Raw genomic sequence first — 24,729 nt, forward strand, 5'->3', positions numbered from 1 at the left:
CCAGCCCCGCCGGCCAGGCCCCGGCCCAGACCCCGGCCTTTCCTGCCGCAGCCCCCCGGCAGACCCTCCTCACCTGGGCTTCAGGCTGCCGGCGCCCCGCTCGTAGGCCCAGGAGGCGGCGGGCTGCGCGGCGGCCGGGGCCAGGGGGTCGGCGAAGCTGGGGGTCGTCGGGTAGTTCCTGTCCATCATCGGGGCAGGGCGCGGGGCCGGGGCGGCGGGGGCTCCGCTGGGGCCCTGCGCGGAGGGCGGCGGCGGCGGGGACCGAGCGGGGCGGGTGGGAGCGGCCCCCCCCTGCCTCATGCGGGGCGGGCAGCGCCGCGGCCCCCTCCCCGGCGCGGGCCAGGCCGCCGCGTCCCGGCCCCCCTGCCCGGCCCTGCCTCCACTCCCCTCCCCTCCCGCTCAGCTGCAGGCGGCGGCGGGCGGGCGGCTGAGGGGAGCTGCGCAGGGCGGCGGGGGCTGCGCGGCAGCCAGGCGGAGACCCATGTCGGGCTGCTCTTTCCCAGGATGCACCTCCCCCGCCAGCCCGCACTGGGGCTCACGGGGCTCCGGCTTCGGTGGCCGGGGGGCAGGGAGGCCGCGGCGGAGGGGGGCCGCCGCCGGAGCCCGGCGGGGGGAGAAGGAGGAGGTGTGTGACTGGGGAAGCGCGGCCTGGCGGGGAAGCGCGGCGGCTGCAGGGGAGCGTGGCGGGGGGCGGTAGCCGCCACCGGGGCGGGGTGGGGGGGCTGAAGGCGGGGACGGCCGGTGAGGCGGGGAGGGAAGAGGCCGGTTTCTCGGCGGGGCCGCGTCAAGTGAAGCGCTGGCGCTTTGTTGGAGGGGCCGGGGCGGGGCCATCTTGTTTCCCGCTGAGGGGAAGCGGCGTCAGCGCTCGCGGGCCCACGGTCCCCGCGGGGCGGCCGCGCCACCGACAAGATGGAGGCCGACGGGCCGCCTCAGCCCCGCTGCCGCCCCGAGGCGGCGGGTTGTCTCACGGAGTGGAGGAGCGCATTGTAAAGCAATTTGTAGGGCGGCTCTCCCGCCCTGCCCCGCCGCGGGAGGAGGCGCCCGGGCGGGCGGGAGGGAGCGGCGTCAGCGGAGGGTGACGCCGCTCCCGCCCGCCTCCTCCTGTCCTCCTTACAGAAAAATTAAACTTCTGAGGGACATACCAAATAAAAGAACCCGGTGGTGGGCGCGGGAATTCGGTGGGGCTGGGGCTCACCGGGGGAAAGCTCATGGCCGCGTTTCCCCTCAGGGCAGCCCAGAGCCGCGTTAAGCTCCGGCGTGCCCCTGCTTGGCGGTTTGGGGCTATCGTCACTCTTCATAGAGGTTAAATAATATAAAAGCACAGCCTTTTGGCTACTTTTGGTTTTCTTTTTACAAGCTAAAAGCCTCTAATGTAGATATATCAATATATAGCAGAGCTTTCCAAATCGTTCCCCATCAATAAGTTATTGCAGGCCTGGAGCCTGCAATAGGCCAGAAGTCAAACAGCGAGAGGCTGAAGAGAGGAATGGGCGGAAAGAATGTTTAAGTATTTAGACCGATCTAAGCCACCTGCTGCACAGACAGCAAATTCCTATATCTTTATGTGCTTGTTAAAACAAAGTATAAAGGAAACGGGCACAGAATAGGGTAGGAACAAAGGGGGCGTCTGCGTGAGGCAAGGGGGATGGTGGGTTGAACTATGGTGTCTTGCCTTCCCTGCAGGTTGAAGGTATACAGGCTGAGCTGAGTAGGAGGAATGTGCCTCAGAGGTAAACATGAGGAATATGCACTTGAAAAGAAGGTGACTGTACCTGAAGGCAACGCTCAGAAGAGGAAGGTGTATGCATGCTAATGAGTAAGTCTTTTGAAGATTCAGTTTGTAGTACCCCGGGCAATAGCGAACCACAAAGTGAAATGAATTCTGTAGTGAAATGCAGAGTTTAGAAACTTGACTACAGCCGGCCAGATTAGATGCTAAGAAAAAAACCCAAAATCTCAACACTTGAATAAGAAAAGTGGATTGGTCAATATTAAATGACAAAGCAGGAAGGTAAGAGACTTTAGGAGGAGAAGCTGAGGCTCTGCTTTTCTCATGCCTAGTTTTAAGAAGCAGTAGAGCCCACTGTAGGAAGAAATGCAGCCTTGGATCAGGAGGGAAAGGTAAGTGTGAAAGTCATCAGCACCGGCGAGACTGAGTGAAGTCACCCAGAGGCCAGGGTAGAGGGAAAAGAAGCGTGCTAAAGCCAGAAACCAGCAGAGTGAGTTTTCCTTGTGTTTGCATAAGTTAGCACCTGTATTGCTTGCAGCTGGAGGAGAGTATGTGGGGGTGGGGGATCCTCTTTCCCTGGGAAACACGAGGATTGCTGTTTTACATATGAACGAGGCCTGATGACAGAAAATGACTCCAGTTTTATGCTAATGATGAAGCACTTACGCTGCTGATACTATTGAAAGTAGCGTTTCCAGCGGGGAAGGACCTACAGTTTTTGATTTCCCTGCAGGATCTCCGCTAATCTACATTATCATTTACACTTAGAGTGCATTGTTTCCCTCGAGTGGGCCTGAGGGAAGGGCGATACATGGACCTAAGTGACTCTAAATGCCTTTTCCACCTAGCTGTAGTGTTTGGTTATCTGGAGCGAATGTTTTGGTGTGGAGCTACCTTAAAAGTTTCTTGCCACAAATTTGGGACGACATATTAATAATGTCAACATGAACTTTAAAGAGCTGTGTATTTTCATTACAGGATATTTGTCTAAAGAAAAGGGGGGAAGTGTTAATATTGTTAGATATGTGGCTGTAAAATCGTGTTACATGATAAATCACAAACAAGAAGCAACAGGCCAGATTTACAGGTACGGAGACATACACACTTAGTTTAGACCACTAAATGAACTAATTGTCGATCTACCACAGACGCAGGGTTTCCCTAAACGTTGTTGGAATAGATCCTCTTTCTTGTAATCAAATAGCGAAGTTGAGTGAAACAGAAGTTGTGACAGCTGTTGTTAAGTTTAATTTATTTTATATGGCTTTAATAGAGGTGGAGTAGACTGAAAACTTAATCGCTGAGGTCCATAACCACCAAATAAAGTCGGTTTCTCTAGTAGTTTGCGTTTTCTGTGTGTGAGAGAAATCTACTTGTTCTGAGACCAGCCCATGAGACTTCTGCAGTTTTCTCATTAAAAGCGATCCCTGCTGCTTGTTGCCGTCCTCTGTCTAGGAAAGCTACCCTCAAGTTTGTGCATTTTATCTTTTTCTAACTAAAGGACATTTTGTAACACCATTCTCTAAGACAACAAAAGAGTCTGTTCAGAGTAAGTGCTTTTACAGTATCTTGATATTTGTGATACATATAAACAGCTTTTCTGAAAGATGTCAGGGATAGAAAAAATCATTTGATTGATCCTCTTAATTATATGTGTTGTTTCAATGTGTAGATTAAAGTGTAAAGATTAAGATGCATATTTAGAGGTCATATTACACATGTTCATCATTCTGAATATTGAAAATAGTATGATTTTTGTGTTAGTAAGGTATGCTTTTGTTTCAAATGCAGCAATTACTTTCCGTTTAGGACCTGAGCTTTGGTGGGCTTTAACACCTTCCGAACTGTAGCTCATAAGTGAGTGCCTATAGCCAGCAATGATATTGTATGAGCTTATCTCTCAAGTCAATAATTGAGTATAATAAATACATTTTGCTGAAACACAAGCTAATGTATTTTTTCAGTCTATTTAAGAACAAAATCTTAAATTACAGCACTGTAACACAATCTGTACAGCATACTAGCCTGGGGCAGTACTGAATTTTTGTTGCTCATTTCTTTCCCTAGATGAACAGTCTCTGCTTGGAAAAATAACATAACAAATCCTTTACAGAGTCGAAAATGTCGTAGGATGGCTAGGAGACAGATTTAACTACTTAAGGTAACACTTTAATTGGAATCCTCTGCCTAAGGTCCAAGGAGTGATCTTCAAAGCTGCAGCATGCACTGCTGCCTCCAGGTGTGGTGGTGTGGCAGCAGGGCTGCGCTGGGCTGCCTCATATGCTTGCTGACACCCAAAGGAGAAGGCTTTATTCACCCTTCCTCCTTCCCTGCTCCACCCTCCCACTCCTAGCAATATGCTCTGGCCATAAGGTGAGCAGTAAATTCCCTCTGCTGACAAAAGAACGCTTACTTTTTTGCCAGAGGTCATTTTTCTGTAATTTTGCTGAGCTGAGTCAGCTTGCTTTGCATCAGATGGGTGCTGGCTCAGGGCAAGCAGTGGTAGCGTGTGGCCAGAAGCAGCTGGGAAGGGAACGAGATGACAAGAAGGAGCAGGGAGCTTTTACTTTTGATGATGAGATGTTGACTTGGCTTGTGGTATATTCAATATAGAAATCTCTATAGAGTCTAGGAGTGCTTGAGGATATACCTCTGTGGACAGTAACGGGCTTCTCTGCCCATATGCTGGTTCAGCCAGAATCAAGCCAGCTCTGTTCCAGAACTGTGTTAGCTAATACGCACTGCCCCTTAGGGAAACTTTCCTATTTTCCTCTTTCTGTTTAAATAATTTAATGTTGCACAATGCTGAATGGCAGTATTGCTTTTTGAAGTCTAGTTTTATGTTTAAAGTAACTATGCCAAATGAAAGGCAGGATCAAGCTAATGGGCAGTTGGCAGTTTTCTGTGATTTGATCATAATTAAAACCAATATATCAATCACAAATACAGGGCCAGAGTAATGCTCCAATTCATGCTTGGCATTATTTACTTGTAACTGAATTATTTATTTAATTAGTAACTTTGTTCCTTACTGTGCTATTATTATTACTCACGTTAACAGAAAAATGTCAGCCAGTGTTTGAGTGTGGGTATTTTGTATGTTTTATATGTACAGGACTGGCCAGGAAGAAGACTTAAGAGTACCACAGATGTTACATACCAGGATGGCACCCCTAAGGGTCCTTGTGAGTGCGGCAGGAGATATTACTGAATGGGGTGATTCTTCTTAGGGCCAGCAGTTGCTGCCTGTGCTTTTGACATCCTTTTTATTGCAGGTAAAACAACCCTGGCTCTACAAGGTTTTTCCCATTTCTCTCTATCCCCATATGCCCTCTTCTCCCACAGTAGGCATTGTTTCTGCCTTTCCGTGACACGTGGTGCCTGGTTTTGGTCATGTCTTGGCTCTTCCCTCATGTTTAAGTGCCAGAATATTATTGTTTTTTTCTTGCATTAAGAGGCTTTCAGCTAAATCTGTAAACTGTTGGTTTTGCAGCAAAATTCCTGGGATGCTTCAGGGCAATTTTTGATGGGCTGAAAAGAATCATGGAAGAATAGTCAGATGCACATGCTGGATCAGCAGCTTCAGCTGTTGTTGATTGAAGAAAGTGGTTAAAGACATGGCATGCGGTTAACGCTGCAATTCTGAGATTACAGCTTGGTTGTTGAAAGTGGACAAAAAGGATTGTATTTCAGTTCATAATAGTACTTTATTTTGGAACTATCACAGTATCATAAATAGTTCACTAACATACACAAACATCTTAGTGGTTAGCTTTCAGTGGCTAGCCATTTGTCAACAAAAGCTCTAGAAATGCTTAACAGTTAGCCTTGTGCTGAGAGAATTAATCTTCACAATTGTTTGAAAATAATGTTTCAGAGACTTGAGGATGTTCTTTTTTGAAAACTAATGTTTCAAAGATAAAACATTCAAATAATTTGAATGTGTCTGATCAGACGAAGTTTGAAGAAGTTCAGGCCAAAGCTGAGCTGTGTGTGACTTACTAACAAATTCTAAAAAGAGTGCAAAATAAAATTTGTGTATTGTCTTTCTCTTTTGAACGCTGATGGACAGTAGGTGTCTGCTTACACATTATGCATGCAGCACCTTAGTGCAGGCTTTCTATGTGTGCTGTCAGGCTGTGGTATCTTTCATGAGCAGCAATGGGTAAGTACATCAGATATTATGTGGTAATAACATGAGTCTTGGTCAGGCCTACTGTTAATCACCGACTGGTTTGCATCGTGTCCTTTGTAATTGTGACTCTCACCGAAGAAGAAAATTGCAGTTGCTTAACAGATTAGATTTTGCATTTAATTTGGCACATGGCCTCTTTAAACATAAAGCTAGACATTAAGAAATGTGTAAATAGGGAAGAAAGTGCTGCCTTTCAAAGAACGCACACTTGATCTTGAAGCCTCACAGCAAATGCTCTTTCTTTGCATTTATTTACATATACTACTCTGTGCATTTATTTGATAATAAGCTTAAGTATATGTACACACAAATGAAGCAAAATCTTCACAATTCATTCTATTGAACTAAAGTTGCTCTGCTAAGCCACGGTACTTCTCCTGACATGACAAGAGATGACTGAGCTGGTAAAAGGCTGGCTGCAGCAATGAGATGGAAGGCCTTGTTTCCTTCACTTTCCCAGTCCTCCTTTTGGTCATGTGGTCCCACACCTTCCAAGGTGCCACCGCCGGCACTCGTGTTGATTCAGTTCACCCACTCATGAGAAAGCTGTCTACGTTTTTGCTGGATGATTTATGAAGGGTTTTAGTAAGCACCAGAACAGGTATAAGGTAAGTGTGAGAAATGTGCAATGACACGTAGGAAAAAGAAAACTTGAATAAAACCTTTGCTCTTGACCAAACTAACAGTTTTAACAGGAAGTATTTTATTTTAACCCTTACTAGATATTTTAGTTTGTATCATATCTATGCTGGGTATTTAACATTAAATACTGGATGTTTAAATATTCAGTACTTAGTAGTTGCTGATCTTCAGAGAAGTCAAACTGAAGCTGCTTGAGCACCTTGAGTGATCACAGGTGTTTCCTATTTCCTAAATGAAGTCAGCACTGCATCAGAAATTTAAAACCTGTTATAAGGCCTTTTCAAAACCTGTGTTTGTGTACTGATTTCTAGACTGAAATATTTTTCCTGATCCTTTGAAATCTGGCTGCTACCTATAAAATGTGGGCTTTGAGAGGCTCCCAGAATGTAAGCAGCAAGATGCCTGCATCTGGTGACCCGTTTTGTTTCAGTGTTTCTGTAGTCTAGGTGCTGTGCAGAGAGCCCCAAGGACTCTGAAAGCAGGAGGGAAAGGAGCAGCTAAAGGCCTTGGTGTCACTATGAGGAAACACGGGAAGCTGTGCAAGAAGAGTGGTTTTCAGACAGTGGGAGGGGACTAAGTACTTGGGAACCATGTCCAGGAAAGAAAATAAAAAAAAAAAAAAAAGGCAGAAAACAGGTGAGTGTGTGGCATAACAGGTTATGAATAGATACAGAAAAAGGAAACAGAGAAGTAAAAAAAATTGTAGGTAGAATAATAATTAAAAAAAAGAAGGAAATGAAAAGTTAAATGTTAAGCAAAAGTAGTTAATGTAGTTATATGTATTTTCAACATGGACAAAATTTACTGTATCAAAAATAGGCAAAATACATTTGATATTGTTCTGTTATTTTACATATAAGCAATTAGTATAGTTGCCATTGTGAAGTTACTGTAAGAGATAATATATTTTTATGGTAAAATAGAGGAATGCTGTCCACTTGGTGAAAATTTGGGGAGGCTGCTTCCACAGGGGGCGACAGCAAACTAAACAGTAATTTAAACATTAATGGAAGTACTATTGCTTCCCTTGTTGGTACATCCTAGAACCCGCTGTTCCCAGCTGGAGCTAGTCCTTTGCTGACATTTCAGTATTTTGCCAAATGAGTCAGGGCAGTTTTGCAGTAATTGTTTTTGACATTTCAAAGTGAATGGGCTGGCTTTCTGTTAAATGGACACCAAGATTAAAAGTTAGATGTGAAATTTGATTAATCTGAGTTTTGGCTAGTTGTTTGTTTGTGTTTTTATAAAAAATAAGTAGTGTCGAAATGCTGTAAATTTGCTCAGTTTCCACGTAATTTTTCAGAATTGATGAAATCCACTAGGTACAAACTCCTCATTTTTTTGTAGCTGGGAACTGTATAGCTAAAGTCGTAATACAGTAGACAGGTGACATGAAAGACACTTTACAAAGAACTGGGATCCTATGTTTCCAAGACATTTAATGAGAATGAATCATTTATACCCTACCAGCTCTATTTCAAGTCTCAGTTCAATTGACTGATTAAAAAGCTTCATTGGGTGTTCAAATACAGGAGGAGGATCTGGTATTCTTTGTGGAGTTTTAACCAGCTAGTTCAGCTCATCTTGCATGGTTGGGAGAAGAAGCACAAATCTGACTATTGTCTTCTAGTGGGCAAAACAAGAGCGGTTTAGTTTCATGTCATTTGCTGTGCTACAGTATTCGCTCTACCTAGGTGCACTCATCTGTCCGTCCTGCCTCCTGCAGACGATTATTCTCATTGCATGATGTGTACCTTTACTTCACATTGAAATCACCATTACCATTGAGGAAGTCCTGCTTCCTGCATTGCTTTTGCATGCCTGTTCTGGTCCTCGCTGGACTGATCTTCCTCACTTCACTAACCCTAAGAAAGTGGATATTTTTCAGCCACATTATTGTGTTAAATCATCTCGCCAAAGGTCTGGTGACAGTCAAGGAAGATGGAAGGGTACAACACCTGGTTCAGTTGGCTTGTTTGTCTTGAAGACTTTATCTTCAGTGACTGCAGTTCATCATTCAGAACCTCAGATGCTTAAGTGAACTAGAGCATTGAAGTAGGAAGCTTCTGTCCAGAGCAGAAATTGCCAATGTTAACAAACCATGACCCTTCTTCCCTGCTATATATGTGCCATGTGGCATGAAGAAGAGTGCATGCTGTTACCAAATTAATTTAAAAAAAATAGGGTTGTCAAAGGTTTTTTAACTTTTTATCATAGGCTGAGTTAGCATTTTCTCTTTTGCCGTGATTAACCTGCGTAAATGTTTATTTGGAAATTGTTTTACAAAATAATACAGACTATCAGAGTTTAAAATATTGCTACCCCTCCCCCAACAAAATTGACAGCACTTAACATCAAAGTTAGAATTAAACTATAACCAGTGACAAGTGCATTTCAAAGGCCCTGTCAGATGATTAGAAGGAAATAAGAAGATTAAGTAACAAGAACTGTTTACACAGTTCAGAAATGACTGGAAACAGTCAAAAGTTACCACCTGAGTAAAGATGTGGGAACACGTGCTTAAAGTTTTTGAGAGGAAAACACGTGCAAGTTCTTGATTGTGGAAATGATAATAGTGATAAATATCCATATGCTAGGAATTAATGGAAAGACGGTATTTACAGCATAGGAGGAACAAGCTTGAAGTGTTCAAAAGATGGCTTTTAAACCTGAGGTTTCCTTCCTGTTCTCTACAACACACAGAACAGGTGAGGATAGCAGCAATAAAACTTTTGTTGGTAGATGAGACTGTGGATAGAAAATTTTGTTGGTTTTGTTGTGGTTTTTTTTAAGCTTTAAATGAACCTGTCCTATTGATCAAAGTAATAAAAAAATGTTGCTAATAACCTGCAGGTAATTAATGCAGCTTATTCACAGCTGGTAATCTGAGGAAAGACAAGGCATTTTCCTATGCTCTCCAAATTTCAAATATATTTTTAAGGGCAGATCAGCCTCAAATATTCTAGTTAGTGTAAGTAGGCATCATTAAAACAATAGAATACTCTAAATTAGGATTGGCAACAGCATTGTGGTAAATAATTTGGCAAAGCGTTATAGTCTTTGTTACCTGAAGTGATCAGTTATTTCATTTTTGGTGCCAATCCCAGTTCAGTTGAAGCCAATAAAAAGCTCCCATAGGCTTTGACAGGACCAGAATCAAATGCTTCATAACTCACATTTTCATGAGCTGTGGTGAGGAAGTGTACTTCCATGTGACACTTTGGTTTTTCTCTTCTAACCAGAAGAGGAAAAAACCCCAATAAAAAAAACCCCAAAACCTAGAAATACATAATGCTTATAATAGTATTCATCAGATGATTTGATAAATCAAATAGTTGCTTTCTTATTTCACTGTAGCAAGAAACGGGTTAAGTTATTTATTTTTCAGTTTACAGAGCAGGAGACCACCTTTCTGACCCTTGGTTATTTGCTCTAACTAATAAACTGTCCTGAGTTATAAAAAGTTGAATGCTGTAAGCTTCTCTGATGCTGAAAGGGCAACACAAAAAGTTTTTTTGCAAAATGGTTAAAGGCAATGGCTAGCAGCATTTAGTGTGACATGTTTAAACCTGTCCTGAGAGAAACAGACTTTAAGTACTATGCAGTTTTTTACAGTGTTTTGTTTAGACACTTCTGTTTTCAACTATCACAGTAGATCTCTGTTAATTCACTTAAAATCCACTGCCTTTCCTACAGGCCTTTGAAAGAAAGTCTGGAAGTCAAAATGCTGATGATTTAGATTAAACTTGTTGCTGCTTTGCTCCTCAAAAACTACCTCCTCCTACCACCTAAGGACACTTATATTTGCTGTCTTCTATATTCTAATAGCAACCGCATTTTCAAAAGAGACTACTTGTAAAATTCGGACATGCGGCAAACACTTCTGAATTCACAAGTCACCTTAGTCGACGTTTTGTTGACGTTTCCTCTGCTAACCCTGATGAATCTAAAAAGAAATTCTAAATGAAGTTCCCAAAAGAGACAAGATACAACGTAAGAGTGTCTTGGGCCAGGAGTCAACGCAGGAAAGAAGAAAAACTCACTCAACCCAAACAACTGCCATTCAAGGGAATTTTCTCCCTTTACAAGGAGAGGTAAGTTCATGTTGTGTTCAACTAAATTTTAAACTTATTTATTTATAAAGAGCAGAATGTGTGTTGCAAATTGTCGTGTTAAATGCAAACAGTATTTGAATGTTGGTCACTGCATATTTTGAGTATCTTCAGGGTGTAAAGTGCAGATTCTTTGAGTAAATTTGAAGTGTTAAACCCTACAGAAGGTGCAGTTTACTGCCTAAAGAGCTACGGCATTGATGTTTAACAGTTACACCATCTAAAGGTTTCATTTTTAATCATGAAGGTCAAGATTTGTGCTCGCATTGCATGGAATCATTTGCAAATGATTTGTAGGAATAGTAGAAGAATCAAATCTCAAGTGATTAAATAGGTTTCTGTACAATTTCTGTAGTTTATTTAAAATGTGACTTTGCCAGATGCATACATCACTGTAGTAATGTTAAAGAATCTCTGAACTCTCTCATGACTGTGTGAAATCCCTTTCCTTGAAAGTGCTCCTGTCAGTCCCATTAAATTAGTCATTTTTGAGTCCCAGGAAAAATCTAGAGAAAAGTGTGCTCTGTATCTCAAGATGCACATTAACAAATCTAAATTTTGTTAGCTAAATGAAAAGGAAATATGGGAGAAATGTTTTTGCAAGCTTTTAATTCCATAGCTTCATCATAACTGTGTATTTTGGTTATCAACAGTTATCTCGCACAATTCACTTACTTCCGTCTTACAGAATAGTAACCTCCAAGAACTTCAGAATGCTTTTACAAGTAGAGCAAAAGTGAATTGAAGCTGTCCAAACAAGGGCATTTCCCCATCTCTCCCAAAGAAAGAAGCTGCAAAGAAGTTTGTGACTTGTCAAAAGCCAAGTCTGATGCTGAAACTTTAGGAATTAAAGAACACAGTCCAGTGTCCACTGATACTAGCTGGGTTGCGTGTATTTTTCAAAGGGCAAGACCTCCTTGTGTAGCATTTTCAATGTACCCTCTTTATATTCCAAGATTTGGAGCATTTTCTTCTTTGCAAAAGCATTTACAGATTAGAAGTCTCATAGCAATCCTCTGCACTGTAGGTTCTAGTATGTTAAAAAACATAAAATTAAGTGAAATGTTACACATAAATATTCAACATTTATAATATAAAGTGCATTTTGGGCACCAAATTAAAATACCATTGGCTGCTGTCAGCATTGGTCAAATGGGAGTGCGTGTGTGTAAATCTGTTGCTTAAAAAACTTTATTGCATCTGTCCAACTATATAGGTACCGTGATACAAGAAAACACCAGCCCGACGTGTTACCTGTGAGACGCTGCAATATGGCTTCCTGCGCCTCTGGGAAGCCTTTTCCACTACGGTGCCAAATATTTAACTAGGAGGTAAAAGGACAGCAATGTTGGCCTGTGACTTGCTCAGCAAGATCTGCAGGCCACATAATGCTGGCTGTTGATACTTTAACAAGATGTAAAATTAAGGGTGGCTACAATTGGAGATACAGAAATTGTGTTGATACAGTTAACCAAGAACTCCCTGAAATTCTTGACTATTGCTCTGTAGATACTGGTTATTTATCTAATATGATGTTTCATTCTGCTCAAAGTTACCATTTTGTCCTCCCAGCAGGGCAATACACACTTACGCAAAGTGTTTCTGTGGGGTAGTTTGGTCTTTGATTTGACAAGAGAAATGTCTTTTTCAGCATTTACATTTTTAACTTGCAAGAGAAACAGTATCAGTGAAACCTGCGTAGTTTTTAACAAGGGACAAACCTCTAGCCATTTGCTTAGCGTTCCCAACCCATGGTATTCTACTTCTTCAGCACTAACTGCCAGGTCAAAGTGAGTATCAAAATAATTTGATAGAACTATAGTTTGTCTGAATGGATAATGTGGCACACAATTAATTAATGGTTTCTTTTCATCCAAAATTATAATCAAAAAAATACAATAAATTGAGTAGTGTGTCTAACGTCTAGACACAGCAATGTCTAAAACAAACCAGTGTAATCCAGAAGCAGTAATTTATATACATTTGAAAGATGAAATCATGAAATAATTTTCATACTCAAATCTATTACTAGAATGAATAGAAAATTCACACAGCAATGAAGCGAATATCTCAACAAACTAGAATTCTTACGTAATAGTCAAAAGATCGTTAGTTTCAATAAAACCAATTAAAACACACTTCCTTCTAAGGAAAAAAGAACCCATGAAACTATTAATGAAACATCAATAGTAGGATGGGATGGCTCAAAGTGCTTATGGAAGAGGGTGGCAGTACAAGATGTAATCTTCATGCAGTCCCTCCTCAGCGAAATAACCTTGTGCAAAGAATAGTCCTGCAGCCTTTGCAACAGATCACCTCCTTTCCCAAGTGGGATTTTCACTTGTTCCTAGTTGTGCTAAAGATCTTTCACATTTTTGTAAACTGTCTTGCAATATGCAAGGTAGCACACACTTTTAAAAAAAGTATGTTATGTTTCAGCATTCCCCCCGCCCCTTGCCACATCACCCCAGAAGGAGGTTTGTGACTAGGGGGCAGGAAGTGACATAGATCTTTTAATCACCAGTGCCCCTTTTGGTGGCCCTGGATAAGGGGGTGGTGGCACGTTGTGTTGTCCATCTGAAGTAACTGCTTGCTCATAAGTTGGTAGTTCTGAATCATCAGTTCTGAGAGGAAGTGGGTTTAAAGAAAATTCTTCGTGCCTTCTGAAGATGCTAGATGAATTACGTCTTCTACTTCTTCCATAATCCAAATACCTAAACAAAGTTAACAGCATTATAAGTGTCAACTTCTGTTTTAAAGGGAAGAATATAAAGTCCTAGTTGTAAAACCAACAAACAAACCTGAAAAACCAACCACACCAAAAAAAAGAAAAAATGCAAACAAAAATCCCCCACCAAAACAAAACAAAAAACTACCCACCACAACCCACTTGCCTTCAATGATCATAAAGACCAGAAACCAAATACTGTCTTCAAACTACAGGGTAAGAATAGCTCAGTAACATGAAATTTATAGGGAAGAAGCAGCACGGAATCCTCTCGTGTTCCTTTCACATTTAGGATCAAGGAACAAGCAGGGCTGGAGAACTGGTAGAGAAGAATTTCCTCCAACCTACTCCATCTCGCATCTGAGGTAGGCTACATGCCATGAAAAGCATACACCCTACTTTAAAGAGCAAACAGAACATGTTAGACTTTCTATTGCATGCCCCAACGTATTAAAATGATTCCATTGTTTTAGTAAGAATATTTTGGAACCAAGAACATACGCACACAAAAAATAATCCAAAGATACATCAGCCATGCAAGTGTTGTTTTATGTTTTTGTGTTACTAATTTCAGCATAACTGCTGCTAGTGCTCACCTAACTTTGCTTCCAGGAAAGTAAGACCTAAAACATCCATTGGATTCTCTGAGAATACAGTTAGACCAACCCAAGTAAGTTTTGAATTCCACTCTTAAGCAAGGGTTTGTTTTGGTGGTTGTGGGTTTTTTTAAGCAGTGATCTTCCTTACCTTGGTGGTTGCCTTGATTTGCATCTACTTTTGCAGCAGTAGAAGATAAGAAGTGCAATTATAACTAACAGCACTCCAGCAGCAACTAGGCTGATGAGAAGTCCTGTAACGTTAATCTTTTGTAGTGTCTCATCACCTGAATATAAAACATTGGTTATTTTCATTATGAGTTCTTTCCATCCACATAGAATACAGTATACACTGTGAGATATTAACTTTACTGTGCCTGTAAGGCTGTTCCTTTCCACAAATGTCTAGTTTGCTGCGAGAAGCCGTATCTCTGCGACACAACCCAAGAGTATCATTCGCATTCAGCTCAAAGCAAAAATGAGTAGATATTTCTTTTCTGTACATAAAACTGTTGAGATGTCTGTCTTCTAATGCCTTCCAAATACTATTACATGTACTTGTGCCCTTGATCAGGCTGTAGATCTGTCCTCAAGTCATACTGACCATTTTTTTAATAAAACATCTGGCGTAAGACTGAACATGAATCAGACTGTTATATTACTATTAAAGAGATTGGGGGCGGAGGGGGTGGAATGGGCAGGGCAGGACAAACAAAACAAAACCACAGAAAGCAGCCACACAATTACTGTAAAGTTTACCGATTGTGTAATAAAACAAAGAAATGGGCAACAAAATTCATATTGTTTTTTACCTACAGACTTATAATGGATCCCACTGTAAGACACTTCAGTGAGTGTTTTATTGTATCAGATAATGCAATAGACTCGCACAGTTCACAGTGAATTTCACTAAAAAGATCAATTCTGATTTTGACAGCTGAATGCATAGTATATTTTTAAGAATGTACTATCATAACAAACACAAAATGCAATATAAGAAAAGAATAAAAGAATAAAAAGATGACTTACCTATTTTTATTTTAGGGCCTTTAATTGAATAGTCTTTCCAAAAATCCATCTATAAAAACACAAAGGATCAGATTTATGTGAGATACATAATTGGCAGGCTTATTGACATTTTTTTTTCATATGGTGCTGAGGGCAGAATTTACCAAGGGCATAAATAGAAGCAACTCCCACTGAAGGATTTGTACTTGCTTATCCCTCCATATTTTTCTCATACATTGAAGTTTGCATAAAAATTACAATTTCACAAAGAAGAAAATGCTAGCTGGTGAAAGAGAAAGTGCATGTAACTGTCTTATATTTCTACCTGATGACAGTAGAAGTTAGCATATATTCTTACACTAAAAAAAATGCTTGCAATTAATCTTTGTAAACCTCTACAGAAGAGCATTAATGAGGCAAAGTCAAGTTCTTAAGAATCAGACATTTGCACAAACAGTATTTGAATTCATATCAGCTAGGAAAAATAATGGGACTCGTTTAAGAGAAAAACCTTTATGTTGCATGACTGTTACACCTTAAACGTGTTTAGCCATAATTTCCACTTTTGCTACGCAGCAAAAGACTCCATCAAGATTCTGATTTAACACTTTCACCTTTTTCTTCGGAAAATGCTACCAATGGCAAACTAACGTTCCCCCCTTCAGAAAAAGAGTGTATTCCTTGCTCTTTCTGCAGGTTAGTGCAGAGCACACCTAGAATCATGAAGAGATTCTTGCTGCGTGCAGCAAGAGCCAGTCTTCAGACAATCATCATGTTCCATTATTGGGCTGAAAGGTTTCTTACGTATTTTTCTCTTTTTTTGTAACAGGTTTCTTCTAAGCTGCATATAGGTAGTGATTTAGAAGATAACGCTATAGGAATACTCAGCAATAGCTGAACCGCGGATTTGCTCTGTACTCCTTTCTTCTAAAACACTTCTTTGGCATGACACAAGGACATGATCAGCCAATTAATACATAGAGCATGTGGAACACATTCAAATTGGATGCTGAGAAGTTACTAAAAAAAAAAGTGAAGTTGTGAAAACACATATAGGTATATCCGCAAGCGGTACATCTGAAGTTTCATTTATATTTGTTAGCAGAAATGGAGCTCTTATCTAAAATCTTGAAGACAGTAGTACATATTCAGATGTATTCACTGTGTATCTAAAGCAATAACCCCATCTAATTGAGGCCCCTACTTTTACAGTAGATAAGCAATCATCTTATATTAAATGCTGTTTTCAGAAGGGCTACAGTATTTAGATACAGTAATGATTTAGTCAATAACCTCCTTCAGTATATTAAATTCAGTTTGAACAGCTACCGTTTTATCAGGGTCTTCAAAAATTTCTCTCGCTTCTTCATAATTGCACAGCTCTTCAAAGCATTCTCTTTCCAGGTTATCTGCTGTGAATGCTTCAAAATCAAATCTGTTATTTAGAAGATGCCGTCCAGTGAATAAATTGGCCTCCTTTTCTGATGTGAACACTAATAAAAAAAAAATCAAGTTGATTTAAAACAAGTAAGGAAAGCTAAGTTTGGTATTTTTAAAGGATAGTTAATAATCCTACCGGAGCGCACTGAGACCCCTTCGTCCCCTAGCATCTCTCAACTACATACAGGAAAAAACTTCAAGGGCTCCTCCTAAAACATCGTCTTCACTGCTAACTTTTCTAACTCTGCAATATAAAATAAACATATCTTCCTTTCTCATAAAGCATTTCAGCTATTCTGTATACGGGCCAAGAGCATTTGATTCTCATGACAGCTGTTGTTTAAGTTTTGGTATTGCCGCTCTGGGATGTGGGCATCGGGTTTTTACTGGAGCTCTTAAGAACAAAAGTATTAGTCGCGTAAAGCAGAAATTCAGTCAGATGCAAACACAGCAAGACACTGACCTACTGGAGGGAGGAGGCAAGGCGGGGCGGGGGGGAACCAACCAACCAACCAACCAAAAAACTCTTCCTTCTAAAAAATCCTCAATATACATTGATCAATATTCTGGTATCTGTGAGTTCCAAATTCCGTTTATGGAATTCGGATTTTACATCATGGCAGCAGAGTCCTCTTCATTTTACATTTCTTCTCTTTTCATAATTGTGGCAGCAAGTTTTATGTAAACGTTGGCATATTGCCAAGTTTATTTGTTTTAAATTAGTCCATGATAGGGGTTTTACTGACAACAGGCACTTCTGAAGACATTTCTTGTCTTCTTTTGTGCTTATTACAGGCTCCATGAGGCCTCATGGAGTCTGTTGTGAGGTGAGATTCCAGAAGAGTTAGTGAAATTATAGAAGGCTTTGGAATACAGGAATGCATTTTCTCACCAGGCATTTTCCATAGTCAAGTTTTAGCCTGCTCTTGCTACAGCTTCTTTAAAAAAAAAAAAAGAAAAGAAAAATCTTTCTATGACAGAACTAGTTTTCTGGCTTGGTTTTCAGTGAAAGCCTAATCTGTACTCCAAGAAATTCAGACTATTTCTTTAAGCAAAATGACTGGAGGATTATTTTTGCAAGTGTAATGCAGAAACAGCATTGTTACATACCAAGCCAGACAGCTAAAAAAGGAGATGAGGTTCAGAATAATGTTATTCAGCTACAAATTAGTTCTGTGTTCTTGTTAGCTTGTTTGGTGAGATTATCACATCATTCAGGAATTTTTACCCATATAGTTACTGTTAAATCTTGCAATAGTATCTCAAAATAGTTTGCTCTCTGAAAACTGCAAAATAACTTGCATACTGATTGTTAATGTCTTTAATATTATAGTATATTGAAGGAGTATTACAGTATATATTTATATAATTTATATAATATTACAGTATATATTGAAGAAGCCACACGTGTGCGCACACATTTCCATAGGAAGGGAAATCTGTTATTCTAAAGTAATTGCAAGAAAATGTAAGCTTAAAGTATTTATGCTACATATAAGAGTAACCAGAGAGAAGGACTTCATCCAAAGGGATCCCCCAAACCCACAAGTGGAAAGGGAAAAGAATTGCATGGAGAAAAATACTATCAACATCTTGGTTGAGTACAAATCGCATGAATAACTTCATTCTTCTGAAACCAAGATCTTCAGTGTTGCTCAGTAGCGTTTCATTCCTTACCATGCCAAATAGTATTCGCTATACTTCTGAATTAATTTAGATAAGATAATTGATGCATTTTTATTACTATGGAATGCACAGGCAAGCTGCCTGGAGCCTAGGACCCCTAATTCCCAGTGATAGATGCTCCATTTCTCTTTTGAAGAGTCTTTATGCATTTATTCGCACTTTCTTCATTTTGTAGGACATAGTCAAAGCACACCCATCTCCATCTCCAAATTATCTACAACCTGGTGATTAAGATAGTATTTGGAAGAATGAAACAGACGGATTTGAATTCTCTCCTATACGTGAGGGAACTGAATGCAGTCCTTAGGCCATGTTTCAACAGAATGGTAAATCCAATTTGCCTAGCATTCAATTAAAAATGCATCCACATGATGTGCTGAATAAGGTAACTCTGCTGGTAAAAGATGTTCAGAAAATGCTGAAGGGTAAACTCTCCATGCAGGTACCCCAGACTCGTGGCAACTGTTCTACTTGCTAAATTATTTGATAAAGAGTTGGTCCCCTCTCTTTCCAACTCCGTCTTTAAAGGAGGAATGATCTGGGCTGGTTGTCAGGAGGGGGTTCTCCGCCATGAACTCACAGGAAAGAGGCAGTCTGGCAGCCTGATGTTTTATGCCCCAGGGCAATATGGATTTTAATGAATAACCCGCTCAATTTTCTGCTCAATACGCTCCCCTGAAGGAGCCTCCTGCTCAATGTGACAACTTTTTAAAGTCTGTCTTAAGGTTTCAGCACTCCCTACCCACTAGAGGAGACCAGACAGCTAAGTTACAAATTCCTTTTTGAAGTCCTGATGCTTAAATGTTAAGTATCACACAGCTTAGCATCGTAGTGCTTGAGTCCTTTTGGGCAACTTAATTTGTTTTTACCTCAATTCCTCTCCCCTTCCCTCCCTCCCAAGTGAAGAGCTGTAATAGCAGCACTATGTTTATCTCAAAAAAACAAGCAAATAAACCCTTTCAAATACAGAGCAATTTTAGATACACAAATAAAACTGTGATGTGCTCAAATAGTGCCAAAACAGTACTGCCTTAATACAGATTTCAAACTTTTGGAATGTTGATGTTACTTAAAGGATTCTGTTTATATCAATGACAGTAATCCTACAGACCTAGAGAAAGCTCAGTTGTCCCAGTCCGCACTTACTACTGGATCTGATAAGTACTTAATATCGACACCCCAGTCAATTAATCATTTCAGCAAAAGATATTCAAATATTCTAAAATTAAGCATGAAACACCTTATTTTTTGTAATGAAGTAAAAAAACCAAAACTAAACCCAAAACTATTTACATACATAAGAAGATTTCTCAGTAAAAGCAAAATTAGATACAGTTTTATTTTGGAAAGCATAAAATCATGTTAAAAGTAAGTTACCGTCTTTCCATTCAGGTAGCTTCAAGTTATTTAATCTCCCTGTGCAGTGAGGAAATGCAAACACCATCACGTGTAGTTGACACAGCAGTACCAGAAACACAAACATGGCGTGGTATCTGTCAGACAGAAACTAACCTCAGTTAGAAAAAAAATAAATGACAATGCAATCTCCTGAAGTGTCCGTGATGAACCCTGAGTGAATCCTATAAATGAAGTCACCCAACGCAAGCGCCTACATGCAGTTGAGGGTAATGGATCCCTAGAAGAAAGTCACCGATCCAAACTGGTCCTGCGTGTCTCTCGTTAATTCTCCGTTGCGCAAGCCCCGCAGATGCCAGCGGGCCGCTCTCCCCTCCGCAGGCTGGCCCTTCCCGGGGAAAGACCACACGCAAGGTGCTGCCGGTACGCTCCAAAACTTCCCACTGCCACGGTTTTACTGCCAGAGCGACCACGGGAGGTTACAAAAGGTACCCGACATAAACAGACGTACAGCAATGGTTTCGTGGGGAGAAGGCTCTTGCCAACCTCACACCAAACGCTCCCGAGGAGAGTCCGCGCTCTCCCGCCCGTATGACTGTAGAAAATAAGAACGAAGTAAGACCTGAATTATTCCGAGAGACGCCCAACACCGACAAAAACGCCATCGCCGCCTGAAGCGGAGGCCTGTGGCGGCCACCCGAGGGCATCTGCGAGGCCCGGGGAAGAGCCGCCCCGCGGCCCTGCCGCATGCTCCCCCGACGGCTGCCCCGCGCCCGCCGTGGCGATGGAAGGCCGCTCTGCCGCCCCCGGCACCGGCCCCGGCTCCAGTCAGGGGAGCGGGAGGCGTCGGCCGGGGAGCTCCCCACGTCCCACCCGGCAGGGAGAAGGGCCACCCCGTCCCGCTTCCCGCCCCGCGGCCCTACCTGCTCCAGCGGAGACCTGAGGAAAACGGCCGGCGGGGCACCGTCTCTCGGGGCGGCTGCCGCTGCCGCTGCCGCCGCCGCACTTCCTGGAAAGGGCGCGGCGAAGTCACAGGGCCATACCTGGGCCGCCACCGGCCCCGCCCGCCCTGCCCAGGGTCCGCGCCCCCGCGGGCGGCACCGGCACCGGCACCGGCAGGCTGGGGCCGCCCCGGAGCGGGAGGCGGAAACGCCCCTGGAGCCTGAGGGAAAAGGGGGTCGACGGGGAGGGAGTCGGGCAGGGCTGGGGCTCTCCGGTGGGTTTCGGCTCCGTTTTCAGAAACGCGGCTATCTCCTCAGCGCAGCCCCGGGATCCCTCTGAGGACAAAGTAGCAGTCCTTTCGTCTTCCGTGAACACTTTTTACTCTTAAAACTGACTTTCCTTCCCCGCCTCCCCCGGGGTTAATCATGATGCTGATAACCTGTTCTGGCTTTTTACTACCCAGAAGTGAAGCCCTTGGCCTGATGGCAGGGCGTCTGCTGAGGAGAAGCTGTGGAGAGGGGCTGCCTCCCTGACAGTCTGCCTTTGAACTTATCCGCAACTAATTATTTATCTAACAGCAAACTCAAGTGTTTAGCCTCCGCCAAGCTCTTCTAGCCAGGCAGGTAGCCACAGGGAAAAGGACCAGCATAAGTTTTGCACATGTAAAAATAACTGGTGGGTTTGTTGGGGTTTTTGTTTGTTTGTTTGTTTTGGGTTTGGTTTGGTTTAATCATTGGAGCAAGCCTTAATGTATTTCTAAAAGGCTGGAGAGGGGCAGAGGTGGTTCCCTGAAGTACATGAAGCTGGTCACCACTCTCAGACACCTGGTTTGGGGCCTTCCTTCGCTCTCCTTCCCTGGGCAGAGGAGCAGCCCAGCATGGAGGCCAGGTTCAAACACATCCATCTGTGGCTGCTTTGGCTTCTCCAAGGGACAAGAGAGAAGTAGTCAAGCACTTCATGGTTGTTTTAAGAGTATTTTCCCAAACCATTCATAGTGCTCAGCAAGGACAAGAAGTGGTACTTGAAAAGTCTTTTAAAAGGTAAGGTTGAGAATGCATTTAACACAGTGTGCTGGTAACGTTAAATATGTCAAGAATTTTGGGATGGGTTGGGTTAAAAAACTGCACACCAAAGAAACTCTTGAAACACACGAGTGGAATGCTTTTGCTACCAGGAAATCCAAGGACTGAGAGTGATTTGTGTTTGTGCTAGCAGATCTCCTGTAGTGACTCTGGATTGTGTTATTTATTTAAGTGCTGGAGTGACTTGTATATACGGAAGTAGGAAAGACTAGAATAAGGGTATTGGATAACGCTTGTGGAAGTGATCAGATATTCCCAGGAGAAAAACAGAAACTTCTGATGCGTGAAATAAGGAGGAATGATGACTGTAGTTAAATATTTACTTTATGATGTCAACACACTGCAGTTAAGAGATGCTTGATGAATATGTAACAGAAGCTGGGGTGGCACTAATGCTTTTTAGGTAGTGAAGATCTCGACAGAAATGTTTGTACTATGATTGCGTATATGCTTGTAACACAGAGGAGGACTAAGGGAACAATATTGTATAAGAAAAGAGCAGTGTAGATTGTTATCCAGATAATGCTCAGGAGATAGGAACACTTAGTTGCTACATGTTGGAAAACAGGAGAAACTGCGGTTGCTTTGTAAAGTTCCTACACGACTATCTCTGAGGATGGCATCAACCAGCAAAATCCCTGCAGAGAGCTACAGTGCAAGGGCATGAATGCAGAACTCCGTGGAGCGTTCAAGTGTAAAATACCTGCATGAGTATATGGAAACTTTTTATGTGTCATAACAACAGCTTTGTATGAGGAACCTCTGTTGTACAAGCAACAAGTAAATCTCCATTGCGTTATGCCACTATTGCATATCATTATTAAAAGAGAAGGAAAGAGATTTTAGAATTGCTTATGTATGGCGCCTGGGGAGTGCAGGGGAAACCTGCTGTCCTCAAGGCAAGAGTGACCCCCGGGCCCAGCCCTGCCTGCATCACAGGAGAAGGCTCCATGTTCCTGGTGTGGACTGAAACACCTCAGGCCCGTCCGAACTCTCTGCTGGACCTCACCCCTGTCCTGAAGGTGAAGGAGCAATGCAGGTGAACTCCGGTGGGAAAGGCCCTCAGATCTTTAATGCTCAGCAATGGTTACTCAAATGTTTTTGCCTATGTGGATCTTAGCAGAAAATTTGTAAGAGTCTTCCGTCTGTGTGTGCGTGGGTGCTGGGGCGTGTGTAGCGGAGATTTTTCAAAACCATACTGTACAAAACATAAACAGTATATGTTGTTTATTATTTTTTAACAAGAAAAGTTGTTATAAAACAGGAAAGGGTGGTCTTTACGTTGGAAAAGACTCTAACTTTTTCCTGTGTGCCCCTCTCTGAGCTCAGTCTGCGATCCCACGTGCCCATCTTTGTGACCTTAAGCTGTGAAACCCTCACTGAGGGCTACTACACAGGTACACAGATGCGTGAAGAACCTTCAACATGTTTATGTGTTAGTCTCTACAGAAAAATGAGTGAGAAGCTGGTAATGGCAAACATTACAACAAGTGTACATCTCTAGTTCTTTTTTGTATTAATGAGGTAAACCTTTCTTGTGTTATGTTGTCATTACATATCCTTATTAAGACAGAAGACCAAAGAAAGACTCAGCAAGGTTTCCCCCCCCACCATCAGGTGAGGCTCAGCTCCATTATCCTCAAGGTAGGAGTCACCCCTGTCTGAACTACACCTGAATTTTTGCTGTTGCAACCCAAAGACTCAAGTTTGCTGTTTAAAGCAGCATTACAGCAGCAGGTGCAAAGATGACAACACTGTACACAGCTTAAGGTAATTATTGTATAAGAAAATTATTCAAATTTTAGGGTTATGCTATAGATAATGACTAGAAGTGTGCTTAAATTCTGGTTTGTTACACAGAACATAGAAAAGATAAATATAAGGGGGGGAAAAAAAGGGTGCAGCAAGTGCTTAGAATAAATGCAACATCTCCTGTGTATATGCAGATTTCAGCATGGCAGAACAATGAGTAGCTTTTACATGTTACTTCCCTACTTAAGAAGTAATTTTTCAGGTAAAATAGCCTTGATTAGCAAGCTATGTGATGAAGCAGCTCAGAAAGGAGGAGCCAGCAATAAGGATTTTATTCTCCTCAACCTCTTCAGATAAATATCTGTAAGCAACAGAGTAGATACATAATTAGAGGTAAAGACCTGTAAACAACGTAGTAGATATACAATTAGAGGTAAATACTTGTAAACAATGTAGTAGATATGTAATTAGAGGTAAATACCTGTAAACAATATAGTAGATACATAATTTGAGATATTCTGAGAGCTGAAAAATAGGGAATTAATTTAAATCACTTATATTTAACGGGATGAATATAAATTCACATTTCTAAAAATAGTTCTAATTTATTGGCTGTACCAGCTAGTATGCTTATTAACTTGTATTTTAAATCTTCGCTCATTACAGTGATGTTTGGTAGAATATTGTTGGAGAAAATAAGTATGATGCTGTTGAAGTTACATATCTCCTCACAAGAGGAGGGTGATACAGTCTAAGATGTTTATGTAGCAGTTATTTCTTTCTGCATCTATTGATTACTTTGCTGCAAATTAATAGTGGTGTATTCATTTTATTATAACAAAGGGTAATATGCATAACTGATGTCTGATTCGGAGGACTTTGGGTAAGGAATGCATCTAGTTCCCTGTTAGCAGTGACCCCTTCAGATTGTGCTATCAAGGATTTTCTTGTCATTGTTTTTACAAAATCATGAAAAGTAACGCCCTTTATCTCACCCCAATATGCAAATATATCCTATCATAATTTGAGTATTAAATTTCTTGTAGCTACTTTTCAGTTTCTCACGTAATATTTCTCAATTGATAAGATAAACTTGGGATAGAACTTTCAAGCATTTGAGTAATGAAAATCACGCAAATGTATAATTGAGAACGACCCCTCTCATGGACTTTGGAAGTGTGTGCATCTGGTTTGCTCTTTGTAATGGTTTATTTGATGTCCTGAATCATATGGTACAGATTTGTCCTTTGTACAAAACTATTCAAAGTTCTCATGTTTGTTAATTAAATTTCTGGTCAGGTAGCTTTGATTTAGAAGTAATGCTTTTTTACTAAGGGTAATCTGACATAACTTAGGTTTTAATTATTGGTTTTGTACAGTTAGCGTCAAAAGGCTTTGACCATTGCATAAAGTAATAAGAGCTTCAACAAATGAGTGAACAATATCAGAATCTTGGATAAT

At 41.5% G+C, this 24,729-nt stretch overlaps 2 protein-coding genes and 1 long non-coding RNA gene across 3 annotated transcripts in view; 1 reads left to right on the plus strand and 2 right to left on the minus strand.

Annotated features, from left to right (window-relative positions):
- The window catches only part of QSER1 (glutamine and serine rich 1), a 46,021-nt gene extending 45,593 nt beyond the window's left edge, over window positions 1-428 (minus strand). The window contains exon 1 of the mRNA XM_074586195.1: window positions 74-428. Coding sequence (XP_074442296.1) covers window positions 74-300 — 227 coding nt within the window. The 5' untranslated portion in view covers window positions 301-428. The remainder of the gene's footprint in view (window positions 1-73) is intronic.
- Window positions 429-515: 87 nt separating this feature from the next.
- LOC141742830 (uncharacterized) lies at window positions 516-12,833 on the plus strand. Its single transcript, XR_012586890.1, has 6 exons — window positions 516-625; window positions 1,684-1,816; window positions 3,797-3,890; window positions 4,845-5,004; window positions 10,395-10,660; window positions 11,895-12,833. It is a non-coding gene; the product is annotated as an uncharacterized LOC141742830 (long non-coding RNA).
- Window positions 12,283-19,677, minus strand: PRRG4 (proline rich and Gla domain 4). The gene is made up of 5 exons (XM_074586198.1): window positions 19,514-19,677; window positions 16,340-16,503; window positions 15,032-15,080; window positions 14,154-14,289; window positions 12,283-13,392 (listed from the first exon to the last, which is right to left on the minus strand). The coding sequence occupies exons 1-5, from the start codon at window positions 19,617-19,619 to the stop codon at window positions 13,164-13,166; spliced, it is 684 nt and encodes a 227-aa protein (XP_074442299.1). The 5' UTR covers window positions 19,620-19,677; the 3' UTR covers window positions 12,283-13,163.
- Window positions 19,678-24,729: the final 5,052 nt, after the last annotated feature.

The sequence above is a fragment of the Larus michahellis genome, chromosome 4 (assembly GCF_964199755.1).
Source record: "Larus michahellis chromosome 4, bLarMic1.1, whole genome shotgun sequence".
NCBI lineage: Eukaryota > Metazoa > Chordata > Aves > Charadriiformes > Laridae > Larus > Larus michahellis.